The sequence below is a fragment of the Trachurus japonicus genome, chromosome 13 (genome assembly GCF_045865225.1).
Source record: "Trachurus japonicus isolate A0001 chromosome 13, Traja_1.0".
Lineage (NCBI taxonomy): Eukaryota > Metazoa > Chordata > Actinopteri > Carangiformes > Carangidae > Trachurus > Trachurus japonicus.
The window spans coordinates 8,258,178-8,280,466 of NC_140919.1; the positions used below are offsets into that span (position 1 = coordinate 8,258,178).

General features: G+C 43.7%; 2 protein-coding genes across 2 annotated transcripts in view; both read right to left on the minus strand.

The window, feature by feature from the left end:
• Window positions 1–22,289, minus strand: part of LOC146975367 (protein NLRC3-like) — a 76,995-nt gene that overhangs the window by 32,651 nt on the left and 22,055 nt on the right. The gene's annotated exons all lie outside the window — the stretch shown is intronic.
• LOC146975371 (uncharacterized) lies at window positions 9,751–17,448 on the minus strand. Its single transcript, XM_085794607.1, has 5 exons — window positions 17,114–17,448; window positions 16,833–17,006; window positions 16,588–16,744; window positions 10,440–10,515; window positions 9,751–10,288 (listed from the first exon to the last, which is right to left on the minus strand). Exons 1-5 carry the CDS (start codon window positions 17,446–17,448, stop codon window positions 9,756–9,758), a joined length of 1,275 nt encoding a protein of 424 aa, XP_085650733.1. The 3' UTR covers window positions 9,751–9,755.

Consider the following 22,289-nt stretch of genomic DNA (forward strand, 5'->3'; position numbering starts at 1 on the left):
CCTGTAGCTTTTACAGTGTTTGATAAAATGGCTCAAAGTAAATTAAATAGCTGTTAAAATCAGGAGGTCAGCTTGTGGAAACATCAGTGTGCTTCACCATGGTCTGACTGGAGTTTTCTTCACTAACAGCTTCTCCTTCATCGATGCTGACGACCTGTGAGCTCCATGAAGGCTCATGACAGAGGCTCATCACAGCTGCTGCTGCTACATCACATGCTGTCCACCTGGATTCATCAGCCAGCACATCTTCCCATGCGTCACAGCTGATCTACAGGGATTCAGGCAGCGTTCACACAGACTCTACACAAAGGTCAGAGACAGTCACATCCACCAGCACTGATACACAACTCTGAGTATCGATCTATTAGTATTAAAAGAATAGTTCACCCAATATTGAAATTTCCCTCACTATCTCCTCCCCCTCATGTGGACTAAGGGCTGGGAGAAGTTTCAGAGTCCTCCGTGGCTTCTCTGAGTTACAGGGGGTCTCGGCATAGCAGTGCATGTCCATATGACGGTTGCAAATAGATACCAACTGTCTTCGTAACAAAAAGACACACCAAAAAACATCCAGATACCTCCATGCTGCTCGTATGTAATTTGCGCCGGCGTCAGTGCGATTACTGACGCCGGCGCAAATTACATATGAGCAAATATTGTGAGATTTGGATGGACCAGGAAGAGGAGCTTCCGCTGCAAACAAGCTTGAAATATGGACTAACGGGGCTTCAATACAAGACGGACATTACATACGAGCAGCATGGAGGTATTTGGATGTTTTTTGGTTTGTTTTTTGTGACGAAGACCGCTGGTGGTCATTTGCATTTGCAACCGTTATATGGACATGCACTGCTACGCTGAGACCCCCTGTAACTCAGAGAAGCCACGGAGGACTCTGAAACTTCTCCCAGCCCTTAGTCCACATGAGGGGGAGGAGATAATGAGTGAAATTTCAATTTTGGGTGAACTATTCTTTTCTGTTAAAGCAGAAGTAAGTGATATATTTGTGTTAATATAAGTCTTAAATAGTTATATCTTCCGACAGCAATCACTTACATAGAGTGTTTGGACTGAAACACGGGTCTGTCAGTCACTCTGCTCTGCTCTGAGCCCAGGAGAAAACATTTATCGTATCCTACAGTTTTTATCCAATGAGGAGAGAGAACGGCATGCAGGGCTGTGTGTGCAGCCAAGGGACGCCGTGAATGTGGTGACGTAGGGACGAGGACTGTTATGGTGCGTTCAAGGAAACTTGTAACTCGTGTTTTTCCGACCTGTGAAGTCATACCAGTTCGATCTGGTACGAGTTCACCGGTCAGAAGTTACGAGTGGCCGTTATAGTGACTTTCACAGGTAAAACAGGTCGGAGAAACAGGAGTGGGTTGCCTGGAACGCTACAAAGTCATAAGTTGTGACTTGAAGCTGTAATTTACGATTTCAAAAGCCTACCTGGAACGCAGCATTAGCCAAAACGACCGGATCGCTTACTTCTGCTTTAACGAGATGAGTGACACAGCTAGCACATGGGACCAGGGGGCGGCTTGTTTACATTTTCAACCAATGAGAAATCAGAGAATTGAGTGACACTGCTTTTAGCCAATAATTTTTAACCAATCTTTTTTTTTTTTTTTTAACCGAAAGTCTTACACCATTGGATATGCAGCGTTGCGTTCAGGTGCAATTCCAAAAAGGAGGACAAATAAGCGTCCGGCTTGAGGCTGCGCCGGACCCCGGACAAGGCATTTAAATTCCGGACTGTCCGGCCTAAATCCAGACGTATGGCCACCCTACCGCTACGTGAGTTCCCTCGCTTCAGCCAGTCTAAACCAGAGACGTTGCAGTCAGTAGGAAAGCAGAAAACAAAGGTGAAAAGATTTCTTCCTGTCTGCCGAGAGTATGAAACCCAAAAAGCTTAAAAGACACTTTGAGACAACACACAGAGAACATGTCGACAGACCAAGATCTTTTTTTGAAAAGAAATATGCCGAGCTGAATAAACAGCGAGTGTGCTTCAAAAAAGCTTTGACTGTTAGTGACCGAGCACTGAGAGCTTCTTTTGAGGTGAGCTATCTCATTGCTAGGGCTATGAAGCTGCATACTATAGCTGAAGACATTAATATTGCCAGCTGCCATCAAAATGGTAAAAGCCATGTGCGGGGAGGAAGAAGCTCAAAAACTGACGGCGATACCACTGATAACACAGTGAAAAGAAGGTTGATGCAATCGCTGCTGACCAAGAGAGCACGCTGGCAGAAAAACTTTGCAATTCACCAGCGTATGCTCTTCAAATGGATGTGAGCACAGAAGGAAAAAATGCCCATGCTTTGACATTTGTTCGTTTCATGCAGGAGAATGCAATCCACAAGGATATATTGTACTGTCTCCCTCTTTCTGAACATGTGACTGCGCAGGCAATGTATGATGTCCTTCACAATTATATGGAAAAAAACTGTAATTCCCTGGGAGCGTATGGTGGGATTTTGTACAGACGGGGCTCCGTCTATGGCGGGACGCCGAAGTGGTTTGCGCACACTTATCACCCAGCGGGCCCCATCTGCATTATGGAATCATTGCGTGATTCACCGGGAACAACTGGCATCTAAAGAACTGAGTGCATCCATCGCAGACGTGCTGCAGCAGGTCGTAACCATGGTGAACTACATCAAGCCACATCCACTGCGCGCACGTCTGTTTGCAAAACTATGTGCCGACATGGGCTCTGAATATGAAAATGTACTTTTTCACACGGAGGCGAGGTGGTTGTCGAGAGGTAACGTGCTGGAGCGGTTTTTCAAGCTGAGAAACAAACTGTTGGCGTTTTCTATGGATGTGAAAAAAACTGATTTTGTCGACTTCCTGTGTGACCAGCAGAAAATGTGCTTTCTTGCATATGCAACAGACATCTTTGGAAAACTAAACAAACTTAAAGCAGAAGTAAGCGGAATGTTTGTGTTAATATAAGTCTTAAATAGACATAGGCGTCATTTACGCTGGGGACGCTGGGGACATGTCCCCACCACTTTTTGTCAAGAACAATTTTGTCCCCACCACAAAATTAACTTAACATTATCCTAATGAAGAATGACGAAAAATCGTTGATAAACTATGACAAAATAGGCAGCTGAAACAGTGTGCACGGCGCATAGACTGTACACGAAGGCACGGCGCAGAGCTTCAGCCGGAGCCAATAACTCGCAACAATGTAGCTGCGATTAAATAGTTCTCACAGCCCGGAGCGGACCCGCTGCGCGCGTCCTCGCAGGCGCTTGGCTGGTTACACAGGGAGCAGCTTCTCCTGCTCTCTCCGCGCCGGGAAAACATCGACCACTCGTCTGTACTCGGTTTTCCACACACACAGGTCTGTCCCTAGCTCTGTATGGATGTGTGTGTGTGTGTCTCGTGTGCAGACGCAACTGACAAATATTTATAGACGGATAAGCAACAACTTCATTACCGGTAGCTAATCATCATTTTATTTTGAAAATTGACCGGATTCTCTTGCCTTTTCTGTGACCGACTTCCTGTCTGGTACGATCCGTCTATCCAGCTTGACAACGGCGCTCACGGCTCGCGTGAAAAATAGAATAGACGCCGAACTGAAGCACGGCCTCCACGCGGGGTCGATTGTACCGGATGAGACAGCACCCGATATATGCTTAATGTTTGGGTGCAAAGTCACTGTTAATGAAATCAACATCTAATCTGTCCCTTCAAAATAAAGTTTGTAACATGTCTGTTTGGAGAAGCTGCTGACAGTGACAGTTCCTCATCACTAAACCTGAGCCCCCATCAGATCCTCCCTCGCTCACGTTGTGACGACGGGACAAAGTCTTTTGGACATAGTATATTGTATATTCTGTGTTTTTCCTCTCTATAACTGTCTCGTTTCAGTTTTTTGCCGGTTGGCAATCATCTGGTGCACCCACTGTTTCTCTGTTTCTCACTCACTCTCGATGCGCATTGATGTTATAAAAAAATAAAAAGGAAAAAACACAGATGCGCAAATTGAAATGACCTACTGTAGTGCAGTCTAACAATTCAATGACCACAGCTGATCACCAGCTTGTCATGCCACACCTGTCACGTCTCTAAACACAACTACGGGCTTCTTCTTCTTCTTTTTTTTTTTTTTTGCTGCGGTCCGGCGGAGAATAAAATTTTTTTTTAAAAATGCTCGCAGCCGCATCGGGTCCAGGGTCCAGGCTTCAACACTGGTCGGACGTCGGGTCTTTGCTCATTTATTTGCTCAAACTTGGAGCCAGACCCGGTCCTATAGGAGACCAGAGTCTCAGCAGCCTAGGCAAGGCAAGGCAAGGCAATTTTATTTGTATAGCCCGTTTTGTCTCACAGGGCTCCCACAGTTTGTCTCAAAGGGCTTTACATGGCATCGTAACAACATCCTCTGTCCTTAGACCCTCACATCGACTGAGGAAAAACTCCATGGAAACCCTTTTAACAGGGAAAAATCGGAGAAACCTCAGGGTGAGCAACAGAGGAGGGATCCCTCACCCAGGACGGACAGACGTGACATAGATGTTGTTACAGACAAGAAAACAGTTTACAGTTTGTCACAGAATGTGCGAAATATGGAAATGTTAGCAGGAGTTGATGAAGGCAGTCTCTGGTGAGGGGGGGGGGGGGGGGGGGGGGCCTTCAGCGCGATGGGAGGACTGGGTGGCAGACTCGTCCATGGGAAGGGAGGGCAGGCCGGTCTAACAGCAGGGGAAGGGGTGGGAGGGGGGGTGGTGCAGGTGGCGGCTGGTGCAGAGAGATGGAGCTCCGGTGGATCTGCGGAAACAAAGAGAGAGTGCGAGACACCAAGGCCAAACTACAAAGTACAACAGAAAATGTCAGTTGAAAAATATACTGAGGAGAGGAGAGGAGAGGAGAGGAGAGGAGAGGAGAGGAGAGGAGAGGAGAGGAGAGGAGGAAAAAGGAGAGGGCTCTATGTAACCAGATGTGTCCCCAGCAGTCTAAGCCTATAGCAGCGTAGCTATAAAATGGTTCAGAGCTACCTGAACCAGCCCTAACTAAAAGCCCTGTCATAAAGGAAGGTCTTAAGTCTGGACTTAAATGTAGTTAGAGTGTCTGCCTCTTTGACCCATGGAGAGAGCTGGTTCCACAGTAAAGGAGCCCGGTAACTGAAGGCTCTACCTCCCAGTCTGTTTTTAGAGATACTGGGAGTCACTAACAGACCTGCGTTCTGGGAGCGGAGTGCTCTGGTAGGACAGTAAGGAATGATTAGTTCTTTCAGATAGGTTGGAGCTTTATCATTAAGAGCCTTATAAGTCAGCAGAAGGATTTTGAAGTCTATTCTAAATCCTACAGGAAGCCAGTGGAGAGAAGCTAAGGTGGGAGAGATGTGCTCTCTCTTCCTAACTCCTGTCAAAACTCTCGCTGCGGCATTCTGGACCAGCTGGAGACTCTTTAGAGAGTTTTTCGGACATCCTGACAGGAGAGAGTTGCAGTAGTCTAGCCTAGAAGTGATAAATGCATGTACTAGTTTCTCAGCATCACTCTGGGAGAGGATATTCCTAATTTTAGTGATACTGCGCAGAGTAGTCTATGACGGTCTGGGGGGGTGTGTGCATATGGTCATTGTCCCCACCACTTTTCAAAGTAAACTGACGCCCTTGTAAATAGTTATATCTTCCGACAGCAATCACTTACATACAGTGTTTGGTCCGAAACACAGGTATGCCAGTCACTCTGCTCTGCTGTAAGCCGAGGAGAAAACTTGTATACGTACTTCCTTGTATCCTACAACCTTTATCCAATGAGGAGAGAGAATGGCATGAAGGGCTGTGTGTGCAGCCAATGTGGTGACATAGGGACGAGGACCAATAGATCCATGATGAGGGCGGGGGCTGCTAACTCCATCGGCTGACAAAAAAGTTGCCAAAACGACCGGATCGCTTACTTATGCTTTAATACAAGCATGCAGGGGAAAAACTGCAGGCGCAGTGGACCTGCCTGCCACCGCTGTTGAACAGCTGATTGAACTTTCATGTGACAAAACGCATCAGAGATTACATTCGCGAGTGCCAGTGGACGAATTCTGGTTTGGAGTGAGAGATGAGTACCCAGAGATCTCACTGTGTGCTCTAAAACGATTGGTTCCTTTTGGAAGCACATATTTGTGTGAAGCTGGATTTAGCGCCCTTGTGTGCATGAAGTCAAAGTACCGTTCCCGACTGGATGTTACGTCAGAGATGAGATGCACTCTGTCTACTACAGCACCTGACTTTGAAAGGCTGCAGCGATGTGTGCAAGCTCAGCCATCCCATTAAATGTGGTGAGTTGAGAGACAATAATAATACATAAAAGACATGAAAACTGAAACTGAAACAGAAACACTGTGATACTTTTATTACTTCAAAGCTTTACTGTGGCCAGTTTAATTACAACCAAAACAAGGGAGATTGTAAATGATTTCAACAAATATTTTGTGAATGTTGGTTATAATTTAGCTAAGGAAATTGTGAACCCAGTAGTAAAAAATGATGTAGACAAAAGCACTATTAACATAAACCCAAATACCATCTTTCTTAAAAAGATAACTGAGAGGGAATGAATTGATGTGGTAAAAACATTTAAGAATAAAAAATCTACTGACTGTATTGATGTTGATATGGCATTAGTAAAAGATATTATAGATAGTATAGCTAGACCTCTGACCCATATCTGCAACCAGTCATTCTAAACCGGTATATTTCCCAATCAAATGAAAATAGCAAAAGTCATTCCAATATACAAAAATGGAAATAAACATCAATTTGAAAATTACAGACCAATTTCTCTACTTCCACAGTTTTCAAAAATCTTAGAAAAATGATTCATCCATAGACTCGATCATTTCATAGAAACACAAAACTTACTAAGTGAACATCAATATGGGTTCAGATCCAATCGATCCACATCAATGGCTGTAATGGAACTTACAGAAAAAATATCATCAGCAATAGACAAAAAGGAATACACAGTAGGTGTGTTCATGGACTTACGAAAAGCATTTGACACCATTGATCATAAAGTGTTAATGAGGAAGCTGGAAAGATATGGGATCAGGGGCATAGCATATACATGGTTAAAAAATTATTTAGACAATAGAAAACAATATGTGCAATTAAATAATGAAAAATCTGACTTGTTGAGGATCACATGTGGAGTCCCACAAGGTTCTGTCCTGGGTCCAAAATTATTTATTATGTACATTAATGATATTTGTAATGTGTCCAAGTTATTACATTTTGTTTTGTTCGCTGATGACACCAATTTACTTTGCTCTGGTAAAGATCTGAGGCACCTTCTGGACACAGTGGAGAGAGAACTAGGAACGATAAAAAGATGGTTTGACATTAATAAACTCTCACTAAATTTAAATAAAACTAAATATATAGTATTTGGATACCGAAAAAATTTAGATCAAACACAAATTATACTAAATAATATTGAAATAGAAAGAGTTTTAATATAAATACATTTTTAGGAGTTATTTTGGATGACAAACTAAGTTGGAAACCACATATAAATCATATAAAGAACAAAATATCAAAATCTATTGCAATATTAAATAAAACAAAATACATCCTCAACAAATGCTCATTACATTTATTGTATCGAACATTTGTTGAGCCATACATTACTTATTGCATAGAGGTCTGGGGGCATGCGTATAAAACAATTACAAAACCAATTTTCATATTACAAAAGAGAGCAATAAGGATAATCAACAGGGCCGATTATCGAGACTCAACAAACAAATTTTTCATAAACCTACAGATCTTGAAATTTAATGATCTTGTGGACTATAAAACTGCTCAAATTATGTATAAAGTAAATAATAATCTGCTTCCAGATGGTGTCCAGAGGATGTTTCAGACCCGAACCAGTAGATATGAACTAAGAGGGACTCATGTGTATACAAAAGCAAAAGTACGAACAAATGTGAAACAAAGATGTATTAATCAATTACAGGAGTCAATCAATGGAATAATCTAGAATTAGAAATCAAACTGTGCAACACACTTAATAGATTCAAAAAGTTATTTAAAAATAATATTATTAATAAATATAAAACTGATTTATAAATACCAGTGTGCTTATAAACTGCTGTATGTAGAATATGCAGGGGTTTTTTCTTTTTCTTTTTGTTGTTGCTCTGTAAAAATTGTTTTAAATTGAGTGAACGGAAAATGTTAATTTAAGAAGGGTAGGCAAAATAAGCTGATGCTTCAGCCTACACCTTTTCGGTCAAAGTAAATTGATTTGCTTGTTGTGTTTTTGTTCTGATTTGTTTTGTTTTGTATTTATACCTTTATATTTGTCTATTGTATTTGTTTTTATGAGACCGAAATAAACATACTAAACTAACATGCGGCAGTAGTTCTACTTTCATAGTTCATTGTTTGAGAGTTTGTTTGTTTATTATTAATTTTAAGCCTTGTAATTAACTGTACATGTATTTCCTGATCAGGGAAAATAAAATGTAACTTTGTGCACTAATCTGGCTACTTTGTATTTGCAACACAGTATAACAAACATGATTAAGAACTAATTACAGAAAAAAAAAGTGTCTGGGATCGCCAGAAATTTGTGGTGTCAAAATGGGGTCCCTACCAATATTGAGAACAAACCTACGCCCGTGGGCAGCACTATGTCAGATCATCTTACAAAGATATACAGTTGCAACAAAAAGTATGTGAACCCTTTGGAATTTCCTAGTTTTCTGCTTGAATTGCTTTGCTTTCTAATGGGGAAATGTTCTGTGGACTGTTGAAACTACCATTTAATTTTTTGTATTTTTCTTTAATTAATACTTTTTTTTTTTTTCTTTTTGTAATTTTTGTGCGTATGGTGTAAAAATGGCGCTGCATAGCAGCATGTCAACATCATGTCAAAGGTGAAGTACAGTGGACGGAGCATCATGGTTTGGGGCTTTTCTAGGGCCTGGACAGTTTGGCATCATCCATCCATCATCAACAAAAAGAAAATCCAAATTTGAGTGTGGCCCAGTCAGAGCCCAGACCTGAATCCAATAGGGATGCTATGGAACGACCTCCAGCTTCTCCCGTCTCAGCAAAACAACATGCTCACGTTGCTGCAGAGTTGGTAAAACATGCATACAAACTATTTACATGTAGTATCATGTGTTGAAACTTGTGAAAGGTTATTTTATTGTGGTTCGCTCCGTGTTTTTGTGTCATTGTGTTTCTCGTGTGAAGACTGTTACTGCGAGGTGTGTGTGTGTGGAAGACGGGCTGCTAGCAGGCTGAGCTCAAACTTAGCGCCCTTGAAGGCAGAAGGAGGGAGGAGGAGACTAATGGTGTCAGTGGAGTGACAGAGTTTAATATAAAATCAGTAGAAACAGGTGAAAAGCCGCTAATGAATATTCTGAAGAATATACTGTTGATTGATCTTAGATCTGATCGGCTTTAGTCTGAACTGAATCAGCTCAGTCGACTCGTCGTCACATTCAGAAACACCAAACACTGAGACTGATGCTTTTATTGTGAAAAGACAGGAACATCAGACTCTTACCAAAGTGAAAGTCAACATGGTTTTTATCCTGTAATAATCAATGCTTCCAACTTTAAAAGAAGAGGAAGAAGTTTACAAGAATTACTGAGAAGAAATCAACTGATTTAATCCATGAATGTGAAAACATGAGTGAGAGACAGAGACGGACATGTAGAGACTGAACTGTCTGTTCAACAGTGAGAAGGTTTCTGTGACAGGAGGAGACTCTGGTTCACTCAACACAGACTCACTGAGCAACCAGGCAACCAGAGTGTTAACCCAGGATAGAGAGGTTGAGTGAAGGTGGTGTTGAAGGTGTAGAGGTGGATCAGTGAGTCAGAGGAGACTCTGTAGAAGGACAGAGAGCCAGCAGGACAGTCCACATACACTGCTACTCTGTCAGAGAGAGAGGAGGAGGAGGAGGTGATAGGTATCGATCTGTTATTGTGCCAGACACTGTAACGACCAACATCAGAGCTGCTCAGACTCCAGGACTGATCGTTCATTCCAAACCAACAGTCTCCACTGCCTCCTTTCCTTCTGATTCCTCTGTAACTCACTGATATATAAACGTCTCCTCTCCACTCGACCTCCCAGTAGCAGCGACCAGTCAGACCAGTTGAACACAGCATCTGATTCCACCGGTCAAATCTGTCTGGATGATCAGGATATGACTGATCCTCCTTCACACGTGTTGCCTTCCTGTTGTTGTCAGACAGTTTGATCTTTGTGTACACTGTGTTTGTGTCGATTGTGAGTGGACAGGAATCTGATGGAGAGAACAAGACACAGCTGCAGTTATTGATCATTGATCAGTTATTGACAGTTTGATGAAGACTCATGAGGTCAGTGATGTGACAGTGTGAAGATGGTTGAATGTGCTGCTTTGTTTCCATGAATCAAAGTAAAAACAGACTTACACTTCCTCAGACCTGGTGTCAACCATGGGACTCCAGCAGGCTCCACCCTGAAAGGAGGAGGGGGGTCAGAGCAGCACCTTCTCTGTCAGCATGCACACATGGACATTACATGGCTCTCACACACACACTGTTTTATCACTGTGTTCACATGGAGGCTGGTATGTATGGATGAACACTGAGCACAGAGAAGAAGGAGCTGGAGTCTTTATCTAGTGATGATACAGAGCAGGAGGAGACCAGGAGGAAACACTTCATCATGTCTTTTCTCCATGTGAGGTCACTTCAGTGTGAGACACACACTTTCACTCTCTGACTCTCACTGGTAAATGAGATTCCACCGACTACCAGTGATGGCAAGTAACAGAGTACAAATACTTTGTTACTGTACTTAAGTAGAATTGTCAGGTACTTTGTACTTTTAGAAGTATTTATTTTTCTGACAACTTTTTACTTTTACTCAGTAAATTTTTAACGCAAATATCGGTACTTTCTACTCCTTACATTTCCCCAAAAGGCTTGTTACTTTTTTTTACATATCAGGGTTTCCACGGCAAAATACGTGGGGGGGGGGGGGGGGGGGGTAAACTGTAAACTGTTTGTTCAAACAATAACATTGATGAAATGGATTCAAGATAAGTTATCGTGTGGTTATTTGCTTTGCAGTTAATCGTGCAATAGAAATTTTGAGTAAATTTCAGAGCCTGTACTTTTTACTTTTACCTGAGTAGATATTTTGATCAGCACTTTCACTTTTACTTAAGTCATTTTTTACACAGGTACTTTTACTTCTTCTCAAGTAAAGAATGTGGGTACTTTTGCCATCTCTGCCGACTACGGGTCTACTACGGAACGGCTCCAGCATCTGGCAGCCCTCCACAACACATACGCAGAGCTTCTATTTTTGCCGGACGCCGGAGCATGGTGCATCAGCACAGAGCAGGTCATGCAGGACAGGAAATTGTGTGCAAAATACAAAATAAAACACCCGGTTAATTTTCAAAATAAAATGCACCGTGTTTACAGCGGAGCATATTTCCTGTAATACACCTTGAAAACGTTGTAATGGGCAGCGACCGGCCTGAAGTCAGCAGCTCGGAGGTTTTCATTTCAAATCATTTACACCATGAACAAGGAGATAGTGATTGTAAAATCACAAAATATGCAGATGAACAGGTTAGCACCGAGTTGTTTCTCTACTACTCCTCTGGATTGAATTAATTGTTTTTGGTTTTGTGGTTCACTTTATGGAGACTACAGTACGGAGCCGTTCTGGAGCGGAGCCGTTTCATATACAGTGGCGACGTCAGGTTGCACAAACACAGCAAATAAGATGAAGACAACAGGTGGAGCTGACCAGCCCAGATATCCCACAATGCACCAAGAAGAAGAAGAAGATTATAGCTGCTGTGAAGCAATAGGTCGGGTCCGGGTGATTTTTGGCAAATTTTGGCAATTCTGTCACTGTGCAACAAACAGGGGAATAGGAAGACAGGATAGTTGATACCATAATGTTCATTATAAGTCTGAAAAGCTGGAAAAGCATAATAGGTCCCCTTTAAGACGTTTTACAGTTTTTGAGTGATGGATTATATATATATATATATATATATATATATATATATATATATATATATATATATATATATATATATATATATATATATATAATAGCCTCGTTTCCACTGCAGGAGTTCCTGGTAAAAGAAGGGGGTAGGAACTTCTACAGGAACTGTCCTCTCACTCGGCCCTCTCAGTGGCCGTGTCTCCACTGCAGACAGGACCCACCGGGCTCTGATGGCGATGTGCATGAGCTGTAGCACATATGGTTGACTTGGTATGCTGAAAAATTTAGACGCTTGCAGTAGCACCACCATCAGGACTATTGTCTTGAGTTTACAGCAGGTAATCTGGCATGGGAAATTTGATCGGGGTTCCTGAAGAACTGACCATAGTTAGTTAATCATTAGTTCCTCAGTAACTACTCCTCTGAAATTTTATCAGGGGTTCCTGAAGAACTGACCACCCTTAGCAAAAAGTAGTTTATTCAAGCTTACTACAAGTATACTCATTTTATACTAAAACTGAGGCAGTATACTTGAAAGTGTACTTTTGTAAACTTAAAATGACCTTATAAAGTATACTTCAATAAACTAAAATGTGGACTAGAAGTGTATATACTTAGTACACTAGGAGTATAGATGAATGTACTTGTTGTATTCTTGAAAGTGTACTTTTGTAAACTTAAAATGACCTATAAAGTATACTTTTATAAAATGTTCCAATTTAGTCCGAAGTATTAAATTAGTATACTTTCTATAATACTACAAGTACATGGTCCATAGTATACTTGCTATACTTATACTTATACTCAAGCATATTTAATAAAATGAACTTCAAGTATACTACTTTTTTATAAGGGAATTAACTAATAGTTAATTAATCAGTAGTTCCTCAGTACTGTAATTTTGTGTACCTCAATTCCTCACTAACTACTCATTAGTTCTTCAATAGTTCTTCATTAACTACTCTACTTTTGTGTACCTTATTGTAAAGTGTTACCCTGTTCTGTTCTGGTGATACAAGTCAGTAGTCCTGAAGTCTCTTCTATAACACACATTCTTCTCGGAGACGACGTCTTTCCGCATACGGGCTTCCTTCTCCTTCCAAATGGGGCAGAGCTCCGCGTGAAAAAGTTTATAGACCGAGGGAGAACCAGGGGGGTCTGACACAACACCGGCAGGAGAAGCAGGAAACAAGCACGTCGCACCGAATACACACCGCTACAGCGTCACTTTCGGTTGTGAAGTAATGGGTTTGTGCGCGCAAGAGACCCATCTGAACGGCCCCCACGCACACACACACACATGCTTAAACCAAGGCAGCGGCCACAATCCGCCCGGTGGCTCGCCTTTGACTTCAGCATCAACTTTTCTTTTTTTTTGGGACCAAGACATGCTGTCATCACTCCGTCTACTTTCTCTTTCCCTCTCGGACGCAGCAGGGTTAACAAACGCTCTGATTGGCTCAATTGAGTGAAGTTGTCGTATTGACAACTAGAAAATTTCCTCTGGGGAAATTTTGAAAGGGCCACGGGGCTACTGACGGTTTTACCATCTCTTTCAGCATGGGAATCAAACCCACAACCTTAAGGTCAAGACAGAGCTGATCAGACACATGATCATCTTTCTATAAGCACTGATATGGAGGAGATGTAATATTAGGTTACCTGTGTGTGTGTGTGTGTGTGTGTGTGTGTGTCTCTAACTTTTATCACATGAAGTTACCTGTGTGTGTTTGTGTGTGTGTGTGGGAGAGGAATGCGCGCATGTGTACGTTACCTGTGTGTTTTGATGTGTGTGTCTGTAACTGTAATCACATGAAGCTACCAGTGGGTGTTGGTGTGTGTGGTTGTGTTTGACAGTGACTTGAACTAAACCTGATGAAGGTGCCTGAAGCAATGGTATAAAAGTAAAAAAAAAAAAAAAAGGAGCCCATAATAAGCACAGAGCTTTGAGAGAGAAGTCAATTAAGTACAACAGGTTGCAACATCCTGTATCAGTCTGATTTAGCTATGTGTATGTGTTTACAAACATTTAAACAAGTGCCAGGTGGATTGTTTATGAAGTTAACGAGCTCTGGCCTGAGGATCAAAGAGGTTACCACGGCGATAGGGGCCCCCCAGGCTGAGTCAGACGGAAACGTCGAGAAAAAGAGCGATTTTCTGCCTCTGCACCGGTCTCGCATTTAGGCTTACTGTGACAAAACGGTAACTCCTATCAGAACAAAACACAGATCAACGGTGCCCTAAGGACTTCCTGAAAAATTTGGTACGATTTGGTGTTTCTACAGTAAATATTTTGGAGACGCTGGCAGTTTTAAAACCGTTCTGCTTCTCTCAGAAAATCTTTGTATTGGACTCAATGAGGAGCAGAGACAGACGTGGCCGCACTCAGAGGCTGATTCTGTAAATTCTGTAAGTCTCTCTGATATTTTAAGCACATGGTGAGAGACAGAACAAGTTTGTCTACAATTTTCTGAAAAAAATTATGTGTGTAGAGTGTAAATTGTGGCCGGGCCGAGTGTGGAAAGAGAAAAAATCTGAAGTTTTTCTGGGCTTTCTTCCACTCTAACTGATGATGTTACGCGCTCTGACACGAACATTCCGTGCAATACACAACCATTATAATCTCATAATTTCTCCAAAAATGACCATGGTCATTGATCAGGGATTGATCAAAAACTATATGAGTAATACGCCAATACACAAGACTTGTGTCTACTGTTTAAAGTTCAAATGAAGTCTCTAGGTGAAAGTATGCCTGAGCAGTAGACGTTTGTTAAACTCCAATGATTGTTTTTTTCGCTCTTTTTTTCCGCCCGTCCCATTGACTTCAATGCAAAATTTTGCGCAGTTTTTCGCGACTTACGTTGCAAAAAATTCGTGAACTGTTGAGAAAAGTAATAGCACACCGATCCCGATCAAACTGCACATTTTGATATATAATTTGTCCTGCAACTCTTCGAGTTGTGGCAAGGTGAAGAGGGCCCAGGCGGGCTTCGAACCCCAGAGTCCCGGGTAAGAGTCATGCGTGCTAAGCCACTTGGCCAAAGGGACATCCCCTTGGCCAAGTGGATGCTGGTTTCACATAGTTACAATAAATAGGGGTTTTGTGATTATTAATTGCATTTAAATGTGCCTGGAACTGTGGAAACCTGCCTGTGAGGTCTTGGTGAGGTGTGCGCACTGCGCAAGCTCAGGGCGCATGAAAAATTGGAGGCATGTGACAGGACCCTCAACTGTCACAAATCTATCTATCTATCTATCTATCTATCTATCTATCTATCTATCTATCTATCTATCTATCTATCTATCTATCTATCTATCTATCTATCTATCTATCTATCTATCTATCTGATGTCATCAATGCATGGATCACCTGAGACAGATGTTAATACCAGGGGCCGTATTCCTAAAGATTCTTAGTGCAAAGAGTTGCTCCTAGTGGCCAAATTCTAAGAAAATTCTTAGAATCATGATGTTTTCTTAGAATTTCTCCTAAAAGTTAAGAGTAGATCCTAGTAAAGATAAAAGCTATTCCTAAAGAATCCTAGCTCTTAAGAGAGCTCCTAAGGTGGGATCTGTTAAGAGTAGGGAAGAGGACTTTTAAGTGGCTTAGGAGTTCCCTAAGCAGAGGACAAAATGGTGGAAGGAAGAGGCAGGAGAGATATTCTCCAAACACTGGATGACAGTGAATTAATGAAACGCTACAGATTGTTCCTGTTCCTCTATCCAGTTGGATTTCCTTGTTCACAGACACTGATTAAAGCTGAGCCATTTTACCCTTGTTAATACCAAATTGAGTTGGAAAGTTGAAAGTGCAAAAATTACCAGCATGGTAATTAATATAAGCAAATAAATCTAAGTTTCACTATGTGAATACTGTGCAAGTTTTCACACATTTTGTAGGATAATTTTAAAGTATAGCTTACTATTCATTTAACAGATATTTTCTTTTATGTGAAATAATTTTTACAATTACACAGTCTTCATAAGATTGGATTTTATGGTTAAATTTATCGATTTGAGGGTCCATCCTTTGCCCATTATCACCAAAAGTATATTTTTTATCTAGCTTTTTTTAAAGTATATTTTTTGGGCATTTTGGCCTTTAATTGACTGAACAGTTGAGAGAGAGACAGGAAATGGGAGGCAGAAAGACATGCAGGATAGGACTGCTCCACAAGGGATTCGAACCGGGGCCACCTGCAGTGAGGACTATAGCCTCAACACATGGGGCGGGTGCTCTTTATCTAACTTTTAGGATCAACCAATCACAGCGTTTGAAATGATGACTCATACCTAGCAACGGGGTCAACCACACCTCCTCACTAAGATAGGAGTTTCTGTCCACTCCTTGCTCAGAGTTCTCTGAGAGTGTTCTGGAATCACTCCTAAGCTAAGACACCTTGCTAGGAATTTTTAGGTTAAGTTAGGAGCTCTCTGAGAGGATTCTTAGAATCTTTAGGAATACGGGCCCAGGTGTGACCAGGTGTGAACGGGGCCATAGAAAATGTTCCAGCTCCTCCTCCTCTATCAGACAGTGTGTGTGGCTGCAGCAGCCTCTCCATACCTGAGAGAGTCCAGTCTGCAGTCTGGATCCTCCAGTCCAGCAGACAGCAGCTTCACTCCCGAGGCTCCTGGATGATTGTAGCTCAGGTCCAGCTCTCTGAGATGGGAGGGGTTGGAGCTCAGAGCTGAGGCCAGAGAAGCACAGCCTTCCTCTGTGACCAGACATCCTGACAGACTGAACACACACAACACACAGGAACCCTCTGTCAACACCTGCTGCTGTGTTCAAGTGTCATCAGATAAACAGCTGGATGGATCCTCACCTGAGAGTCTCCAGTCTACAGTGTGGACTCTCCAGTCCAGCAGACAGCAGCTTCACTCCTGAGTCCTGCAGGTTGTTGGTATTCAGGTCCAGGTGTCTCAGACTAGAGGACTGGGAGCTGAGGACGGAGGACAGAGCTTCACAGCTTCTCTCTGAGAGGTTACAGTTGCTCAGTCTGGAGAGATGATCATGAGGAAAGAAAGGAATTTAATATCTGACCTGTTGCCAGAACAAAAGGGTTTTTATGTAATGATATATAAATCCAACTATCTCTACACTTACAGAGCTTTGTTAGAGGCTTTGACCACTGGCAGCAGCCTCAGAAGAGCCTCCTCTGAAGCAGAGTATTTCTTCAGGTCAAACTCGTCCAGATCTTCTTCTGATGACAGTAAGATGAAGACCAGAGCCGACCACTGAGCAGGAGACAGTTTATCTGTGGAGAGACTTCCTGATCTCAGGGACTGTTGGATCTCCTCCACTAGCGAGCGATCATTCAGTTCATTCAGACAGTGGAACAGGTTGATGCTTTTCTCTGCAGAGGGAGTCTCTGCAATCTTCTTCTTGATGTATTGGACTGTTTCCTGATTAGACCGTGAGTCACTTCCTGTCTTTGTCATCAGACCTGGTAGGAGATTCTGATTGGTCTTCAGTGAAAGACCCAGGAGGAAGCGGAGGAACAAGTCCAGGTGTCCATTTGAACTCTGTAAGGCCTTGTCCACAGCACTCTGGTAGAAGTTTGTCTCTGCAGATTTGTCTCCTGTTGTTTCAGTCTTCTTGGATGTTGTTTGTTGTTGTGACATCAGGTTGAGTTTAGAGTTGGTGAAGGTCAGATGGACATGAAGAGCAGCCAGAAACTCCTGAACACTCAGATGGACGAAGCAGAACACCTTGTCCTGGTACAGGCCTCTCTCCTCTTTAAAGATCTGTGTGAACACTCCTGAGTACACTGAGGCTGCTCTGATATTGATGCTACACTCTGTCAGGTCTGATTCATAGAAGATCAGGTTTCCTTTCTGCAGCTGCTCAAAAGCCAGTTTTCCCAGAGACTCAATCATCTTCCTGCTCTCTGGACTCCAGAGTGGATCTGTCTCAGCTCCTCCATCATACTTGACCTTCTTCAGTTTGGACTGAACCACCAGGAAGTGGATGTACATCTCAGTCGGGGTCTTGGGCAGCTCTCCTCCCTCTCTGGTCTTCAACAGCTCCTCCAGAACTGTAGCAGTGATCCAGCAGAAGACTGGGATGTGGCACATGATGTGGAGGCTTCGTGAGGTCTTGATGTGGGAGATGATCTTTCTGGCCTGCTGCTCATCTCTGAACCTCTTCCTGAAGTAGTGCTCCTTCTGTGGGTCAGTGAACCCTCTGACCTCTGTCACCATGTCAACACAGTAAGGAGGGATCTGATTGGCTGCTGCAGGTCGTGTGGTTATCCATAGGCGAGCAGAGGGAAGCAGGTTCCCCCTGATGAGGTTGGTCAGCAGCACGTTGACTGAGGTGGACTCTGTCACATCAGTCAGGATCTCAGTGTTGTGGAAGTCCAGAGGAAGTCGACACTCGTCCAGACCGTCAAAGATGAAGACGACCTGGAACTGATCAAACCTGCAGATTCCTGCTTCTTTGGTTTCAGAGAAGAAGTGATGAACAAGTTCCACCAAGCTGAACTTTTTCTCTTTCAGCACATTCAGCTCTCTGAAGGTGAAGGGAAATGTGAAGTGTATGTCCTGGTTGTCTTTGTCTTCAGCCCAGTCCAGAGTGAACTTCTGTGTTAAGACTGTTTTCCCAATGCCAGCCACTCCCTTTGTCATCACTGTTCTGATTGGTCGGTCTCTTCCAGGTGGGGCTTTAAAGATGTCTTCTTGTCTGATGGTTGTTTCTGGTCTGTCTGGTTTCCTGGACGCTGTTTCAATCTGTCTGACCTCATGTTCATTATTGACCCCTCCAGCCCCTCCCTCTGTGATGTAGAGCTCTGTGTAGATCTGGTTCAGAAGGGTTGGGTTTCCTGCTTTAGAGATCCCCTCAAACACACACTGGAACTTCTTCTTCAGGACAGATTTGAGTTTACGTCCACAAACTGGAGCAAAATATTCTGAATGAAAACACAAGAAATAACATCAATAAGAAAATATAGCATGTTTTCCTCTAAATAAAGACTATATGAACATGTTTCCCTCCATGTGTTGATGTCAGTGAACGTCTCATTTGTCCATCATGTTGAATATTTAGAGAGATCCTCTTACTCCTCTGCAGATGCTCAGCCAGCTCTTCCTGCTTCATCCCCATCAGGAAGTTCACTGTGATCTTCACTAATGCCTCTCTGCTGCTCCTCCTCTGCTCTTCATCCTCCTCATCCTCCCTCTGACTCCCTGAGCATTCTGGGTAATCTGGACTCAGAAGCTTGTGGATCTTCTTCAGCTCGTTCTTGACAAAAGTGACCATGTTCTCCTCCAGCAGCTGGAACAGAAACTCTATGAGTGACAGCATCAAACTAAAACCATGGAGCCAAACATCAGATCCATGTTGGACAGACTGACAATCCACTGGTGTCAAAGTGCAGCATGGAGATGATGGTGAACACAACAGATCTAACAGCAGCTGTTGGACATGTCCTCACCATAAATATGGAGTCCAGGTGTGTTTGATGCTGCTGGGCAGACTGACCACTGGGAACCTCTGAGCTCTCCTGGTCCACTCTGTGGAGGAATCAGTGTCAAGTCAACATCAGTACAGAGAGATAATACAAGATGGACTTTATATGTCCCCTGAGGACGTTCACAACAGACAGAGACACTTTGCTTTCAGACCTGGTCCAACAACACGTCGTAAAAAAACTGGTTCTTTTCTACAATATGTCTGAATGACAGTTACAGCTTACATCTGATCAGCTGATCCACATCCTCCTTTAAAGTCAGCACCTAAGCCCTTTGAGTAGTCGCTCTTTAAAGACAGACAGCTGGGTTCAGGAGAGTCTGGTCTCTGCTGCTGGATCCTGAAACAACAACACAACTGATAAATGTGCATGTTGGAGAAACACTGATGAAAAATATCTTCAGTTTTTTAATAAGTTACAAACAACTGACTTTGAGAGAGAAAGGCCTTTCTGACTGTTTTAAATTCTGACCTTCCATCAACAGAATGACTGAAGTTAATAGGACGATCCATGGAGAAGTTGCTCTTTAAAGACAGGCAGCTGGGTTCAGGAGAGTCTGGTTTCTGCTGCTGGATCCTGAAACAACAACACAACTCATGTTAAATTTTAGGTTTTCAAAAGAATTCTCAGCAAAGTTATTTTAATGGTTACAAATGTGAATGGCTTCCTTTTCCTACATTTTGTAACAATGGGCCTCATTCACCAATATCGCTTTAAAGCTATGGTCTACATTTTGAAAGAGGATGAGAAAAATTTGAAAAAAGCACCTCTCACACACCCCCGCCCCTCCCCTCCGAGCTCGTATGGTCCGCCCCTCGGGACCTCCTCGCGGCACGCCTCCCCCCCCTCCCCTCACAGAGCAGAGCGGAGCAAGCAACAAGCCTGCTGCCTGCAGAAACCAAACGCGGCTTTGAATGCGGAGTAAAATGTCATATTCACAGTCACAACTTCCACAATAAAACCAAAGATTACCTGTTCAACATAAACTCAGCACCGCCGCTGCAGCAGCCTGAGCGGGTCTCTCTGCACCGCGGCGCCGCGGAGCTCCAGGCCCCGACTCTTCCTGCTCCTCTCCCCCAGACACAGCACCCTGTCCTGGGTCACCCAGCGCCAAGAGTCTCCCTGTAGCATGAGGCTGTGCTCGGCGCTAGCCCACTAATACGGCCTCGTTACCGGCAGCTGGTGCACAGCGGCGGCATCGGGCTGGCGCCGCCGCTGTGCACCAGCTGCCGGTAACGAGGCGGTGCCAGTACCGTCGTCGCTGTCCCCGGCAACGGGACCGCGGCGACCGCTGGTACGAGCAGCGCCGCCATTAGCAACCATTAGCACAGCCTCATGCTACAGGGAGACTCCTCGCGCTGGGTGACCGGCCACAGGGTGCTGTGTCTGGGGAAGAGGAGCAGGAAGAGTCGGGGCCTGGAGCTCCGCGGCACCGCAGTGCAGAGAGACAGCTCAGGCTGCGGCTGGAAGCAGCTGTGTGTCGGGGAGAGGAGGAAGACCAGGAGCTCAGCAGGGCTGCGGTGTGCAGGGTGCAGACAGAGCACCCCGGTCAGGCTGCGGCTGGAAACGGCTGTGTGTCGGGGAGAGGATCAGGGAGACTCGACGCGGCACCGGTACCGGTAATAAGGGCAGCAACACATTCTGTGCTTCTGTACTGTGCTTCTCTGAATCCTAGTGGGGCTTTTTTTCGGCAGACCGACCGGGGGTGGGGGGCAGCAGGCGCTGAATTGGTGGGGTCATGTTTCTATGGTTGAGCAGCTCAGAGCGGTTACAACTACTTGTAGTTTCTAAGCGGAGGGGGTGGGGACGAGGGGGGTCGAGGAGGAGCAGGGGAGACGAGGGGATAGGATGGAGGGTACGAGCCAATGGGAGCCGGACGGGGCGCGCGGCGCCCATTGGTCAATTTCTATGCAGGCCCACGGCTGATAGACTGAATGGATTTTTTTGGTTCTTTTTGCTATTTATATTGTGTATATCGGACCACAGGACCATAATCGCTGTATAAACGATGTTAATAAAAATTACCAATGCTCCAAATCGTAGACCATAGCTTTAAGTTCATTCATCTTCTATACAGCTCATCCTCACTAGGGTGGAGGGTGAGCTGGAGTCTTTCTCAGCTGACTTTGGGCAGGAGGCGGGGTTCACCCTGGACAGGTCACCAGTCTATCACAGGGCCAACACATACACACACACACATTCACACCTAAGGGCAATTTAGAGTCACCAGTTCACCTGCATGTCTTTGGTCTGTGGGAGGAAGCTGGAGAGAACCCACACATGCACGGGGAGAACATGCAAACTCTACGTCAGATTCATGAACGTGTTGTTAAATCAAGAATGCCAGAGAAGGTGAGTTGTGAAAAGAAAGTTAAAATGCCCAAACAAAAATCTAAAGGGAGCGTCGGACTCCAAACATAAAAAGAAGTTTAGTGCTGAAGTGGAGCGACTGCTGCAGGAAGTGAACAAAAAGCAGCTGTTATATTTAGTAGCGTCAGCAGTGGATGCAGTAACAGAAAGGAAGATGCATGGGATGCTGTCAGTCATTCACTGAACGTGTGTCTGAGTTATAACTCAGATTTTAATGAGAATCATTGAAATTTGACTCCACAGGAAGAACGTTCAACAGAAACTCAAAAGCTTTGAAATTTAATTTTGTCTCTTACATCTGATCAGCTGATGCACGTCCTCCTTTAAAGTCAGCGCCTAAACCCTTTGATATGTTGCTCTTTAAAGACAGACAGCTGGGTTCAGGAGAGTCTGGTCTCTGCTGCTGGATCCTGAAACAACAACACAACTGATAAATGTGCA